Below are 5044 nucleotides of genomic sequence, written 5' to 3'. Positions count from 1 at the left end.
CAATCTTAACTTTGACATGTTCTGTGTTATCAGTAGTTAGGGCTCTGGGCTGATGTATCTATTGCTGGGCAAGAGAGCCACGGTAGGCAGGTCCTCCTGAATGCTGAGAGTATATATGCTTATTAACACGTTGAGAGTACCTCACACTGTTAGTAGTCTTCATACCATGCTTCACTGGTTGCCCATACTAGTCCCAATGCCATTTGTTCAGAGCTCATGTATTGTTATTCCATTATGCAATAAGGATACAGTTTCAGGCAGGGCAAACTTGGGTTACCTTGACAGCTTACTGAACCTCTTTTGTCAAATCAAAGTCTGTTTGCTCAACTAGGAAAGATGTCCAAGTACAGGATTTTCTAAGTCACAGTTTTGCCATTACCGGAAGACTCAGTACTCTTCATTTTTGTGCTGATGTTCAACAGAATGACTACCCAAATATTATTGTTATTAAAATGTTGGCGTTAAGTGATAAGACAGGCTGTGTGCTTTTCAGTGTTGATGACTGTATGAACTCCTGAAACTCGGGAAAGATTTTCTTAGTTCCACGGCACTGTGGTGATTTGAAAATCAAGGAAGAAAGAAGGAAACCTGAATAGCAAACATGCAACACTGAAGAAAATAAGACTTCAGATGTTGAATACATTGTTCTTAAATCAACTGTCCCATGACTGTACTAGATGGGATGCCCCTGATATCGGTAAGCTGGCGGTGATTTATATTAATAGCTTTACAATGTGCATTTGTCTTCTTTTTAATATTGTAGGTTTCCGTTTAATTACGCAGCTGAGAGGCATGCGTGTGGTGCTAGTGCTACTTCCTACACTGCTGCTTGTTATGCTCACGGGGGCTCAGAGAGCTTGCCCAAAGAACTGCAGATGTGATGGCAAAATTGTATACTGTGAGTCTCATGCTTTCGCAGATATCCCTGAGAACATTTCTGGAGGGTCACAAGGCTTATCATTAAGGTTCAACAGCATTCAGAAACTCAAATCCAATCAGTTTGCTGGCCTTAACCAGCTTATATGGCTTTATCTTGACCATAATTACATTAGCTCAGTGGATGAAGATGCCTTTCAAGGGATCCGTAGACTGAAAGAATTAATTCTAAGCTCCAACAAAATTACCTATCTGCACAATAAAACATTTCACCCAGTTCCCAATCTCCGCAATCTGGATCTCTCCTACAATAAACTTCAGACATTGCAATCGGAACAATTTAAAGGTCTTCGGAAACTCATCATTTTGCACTTGAGATCTAACTCATTAAAGACTGTGCCGATAAGAGTGTTTCAAGACTGTCGAAATCTTGACTTTCTGGATTTGGGTTATAATCGTCTTCGAAGCTTGTCCCGAAATGCTTTTGCTGGCCTCTTGAAGTTGAAGGAGCTCCACTTGGAGCACAATCAGTTTTCCAAGATCAATTTTGCTCATTTTCCACGTCTCTTCAATCTCCGCTCAATTTACTTACAGTGGAACAGGATTCGTTCCATTAGCCAAGGCTTGACATGGACTTGGAGTTCCTTACACAACTTGGATTTATCAGGGAATGACATCCAAGGAATTGAGCCGGGCACATTTAAATGTCTACCCAATTTGCAAAAATTGAATTTGGATTCCAACAAGCTTACCAACATCTCACAGGAAACTGTCAATGCGTGGATATCGTTAATATCCATCACTTTGTCTGGAAATATGTGGGAATGCAGTCGGAGCATTTGTCCTCTATTTTATTGGCTTAAGAATTTCAAAGGAAATAAGGAAAGCACCATGATATGTGCAGGACCTAAGCATATCCAGGGGGAGAAGGTTAGTGATGCAGTGGAAACGTATAATATCTGCTCTGAAGTTCAGGTGGTCAACACAGAAAAATCACACCTGGTACCCCAAACGCCCCAGAAGCCTCTGATTATCCCTAAACCTACATTTTCCAAATCTGACCCCACCCAGCCCACCCTTGAAACACCAAGCCCTTCCCCAGGGTTTCAGATTCCTGGCACAGAGCAAGAGTATGAGCATGTTTCCTTTCACAAAATTATTGCAGGGAGTGTGGCTCTGTTTCTCTCAGTGGCCATGATCCTCTTGGTAATCTATGTGTCTTGGAAACGCTACCCAGCCAGCATGAAACAACTTCAGCAACATTCTCTTATGAAGAGGCGGCGGAAAAAGACCAGAGAATCTGAAAGACAAATGAATTCCCCTTTACAGGAGTATTATGTGGACTACAAGCCTACAAACTCTGAGACCATGGATATATCCGTTAATGGATCTGGGCCCTGCACATATACCATCTCTGGCTCCAGGGAATGCGAGGTATGAACCATGATCCTCCTAAAAGCATTTCTGCTGCGGGGAAGGAGAGGTAAATGTTTGAAGCCCTAGAGGTGTCTCTAATCACTAGAAAGATTAATGACCCTTTTGCTTTTGGGTTTTTGCTCAGTGTGAAAGGTTACTTAATTAAATTACAACCACCAGGAAATTGACTGTTTTCTTTATTTTTTTTTAAATGGTTGAAACTTGAAGGAAGTTCATTCAAGGATGAGATTAAGTTGGAATAAAGCACTATGTTAAAACATCTGTTTTTTTTTTTTTTTTAACAGTTTGTATACAGAGGTTGGACTTACAAACACACATATACACAAAACTTTTTCATTCTAAAATTAACGTCTGGTTCTTGTTGTTTGACTTCTGTAATGGAGTAAAGAAGGAGAGACCAGCTTACTTTAAAAACAAAGTGATTTTACCAAAATTCCAGGAGGTAATGAAGATTTAAACCAAAGAGCAATTTACCCAAGGGTTGATTTTGTTGTAAATTTTTAGTTATAATTAAAGCATGCAACAGGGATCTCACAGGGATAACTTTCCGTGTTATTTGCCATTTAGTTATTATACCAGCATAGAGAATGTCAGAGGCCTACTGTGTAATTGTATTAGGCTTTTAAAGATGTTTTTCTTTCTTCTTTCCTTCCTTCCTGCCTTCCTTTTTTTTTTTTCTTTTTTTTTAAATTTACTGGACATAGATCACTTTTCATAGGTTTTCTTAAGTGCTGGCTATTCGTATGTAATCAGAATGAAACTTAAGTTCCATGTTTTGGCTATGTCCCTGGTAACTAAAATCAGGTCCTGATATTGTGGATGATTTAGCAATAATATAATGACAGGCATAACAGGGACTGTTTGTCAATGTTGCTGTCATCCCCAACAAAAATCATGTATATTCTTGTGAAACTTATCCAAAACTAAGTGATGCAAATATTTACAAATAAAAAGAGAGAGATTTGAGTTCTGGGTATTTTCCCTTATTGTAACATTAGCTTCAAATGAAGGCATTCCATGTTACCTTATTTTCATTTTCATGAGATTGAAGTTTGGATCCAGTTTCTGATTATTTAATTTTAAAGATTACTTACAGGAACTTGCTTATGCATAGAAAATAGTCACAGATTTCCAACTTGTTGATAAGTAGTACTGGATGCAAATTATTCTTTGCTTGGTAAAGTTGATCAAAAAGTACAAAGATCATGACTGCCAAGGCCTTGTTGCTGGAATAGAGTAGCAAAGAGAGAAAGTAAGTTCTGGCACAATGTTGTCTTAATATCTAATTTTAGATGATTTGTTGTTCAAAGGAAAGTTTTAATGAGTATTTAATGAGTATTTTCCCCTTTTTATTACTAGTTATAACAATTGGAACAAATAATTTGCTCTATGTAATATATACCCAAAGTTTCCATAGTTCTAAAGGCAGATGCTGAGGGAAATGTTTTCAGACAAAGCACTGAGTTTGAAATATTCTCCAACTGAGTAGAATTTGGAATACTGAACTATTTTTCAGAGTTCATTTTCTCCTTTTTGTGTAGATTGAAAATAAGAATAGTAATCCCAGTAAAACATCCCTGAAAGAAACCTGCCTAAACAATTAACCTTAAAAATTAAGGAGAATGAGATATTTTATATGAGTCCTAACAAGACTTGATGATTTTATTGCAGGCTGACATTTATACAATGTACATGAATATTAGTAAAACAAGTTCATCCTGTTTTATTCTAGATTCTGTTTGTATTTTGAGATCCTCTTAAAGCATAGTAGTACAAAAGGGAAAGGAGAATCCAAGTCCATTCATTCATTTTCTCTGGACTTTTGTAGTAGAGAGGTGATTTTTATTTATTATAATCACCAAGAAAGAAGAAAGATTCTTAAAGAACTAGGACTTGAGTATAGTGATTTCTAAAGCTTTTCCTGAGTTCTTAAATTCCAGAGATTATTCTTTTAAAGACCCTTGACTTTAACCATGATTAGAACAAAATAAAAACATGTTTTATTCCATAAAAACATGACTGTTTCAAATCACATTTTGATACTATGTGTATTAGCTAGAGGGGAGTTTATGGTCATGAAATTGCAGTGGCACTGTTGGAGTTGAATGTGGTGTTAAGACATATTAAATAACGAAGTACATAATTAAGTGTTGTAATGAAGAAAGTTGAAATGGCAACTCTGCTGAAGTAGATCAAACTCTCCGTGCCCTAAAACATGGGAAATGGTAGGTTATACATTTAAGACCATTAACTCACAGGGTCTAATGAAGCTGCATTTGAGTGAATATTAACCTGTTTTCCAACACAAACACATACAAACATTTCAGCCACCACTCCCCCTTTTTGACAGGATAGTCAGTCTACTACAGTTATAGGTGGATATAAGAAATGAGAAAAAGCAAATTCTTAGAAAGTGTGGTGAGAACCATAATTTCCCCTTATGTCTTTGTCACTATGGAGTAAAATTTCTCCTGTTGAGAAAATTTCTCTACAGAATGAAGCCAAGAGAGAGGAGTGATATGTCCAATTCTTTAGGACTATAGAGGTGTGCTGAGTTATAGTCTGCTGTTGCTTTTATAAACCTCACCTATCAATAGCTTAGAAAAATAAAGAATCAATATATTTACAATACAATTTTGTGAGGTAGTCTTTTTTTAAATTCAGAACACCAAACTCTACCCAATAAAGCCATAAATACTTAACTAGAAAACTTAGCACTAAGTGCCTTGAA

The 5044-nt window shown here is 36.9% G+C and overlaps 1 protein-coding gene across 1 annotated transcript; it reads left to right on the top strand.

Moving 5' to 3' along the window:
* Nucleotides 1–732: 732 nt before the first annotated feature.
* Nucleotides 733–2574, top strand: LRRTM4 (leucine rich repeat transmembrane neuronal 4). The gene has a single exon (XM_049649850.1). It carries the CDS (start codon nt 733–735, stop codon nt 2314–2316), a length of 1584 nt encoding a protein of 527 aa, XP_049505807.1. The 3' UTR covers nt 2317–2574.
* The last annotated feature ends 2470 nt before the right edge of the window (nt 2575–5044 follow it).

Source organism: Panthera uncia (assembly GCF_023721935.1).
Source record: "Panthera uncia isolate 11264 chromosome A3 unlocalized genomic scaffold, Puncia_PCG_1.0 HiC_scaffold_11, whole genome shotgun sequence".
NCBI classification, from domain to species: domain Eukaryota; kingdom Metazoa; phylum Chordata; class Mammalia; order Carnivora; family Felidae; genus Panthera; species Panthera uncia.
Note: the sequence above shows the minus strand (reverse complement) of the source record. Positions and strands in the feature narration are given on the sequence as shown.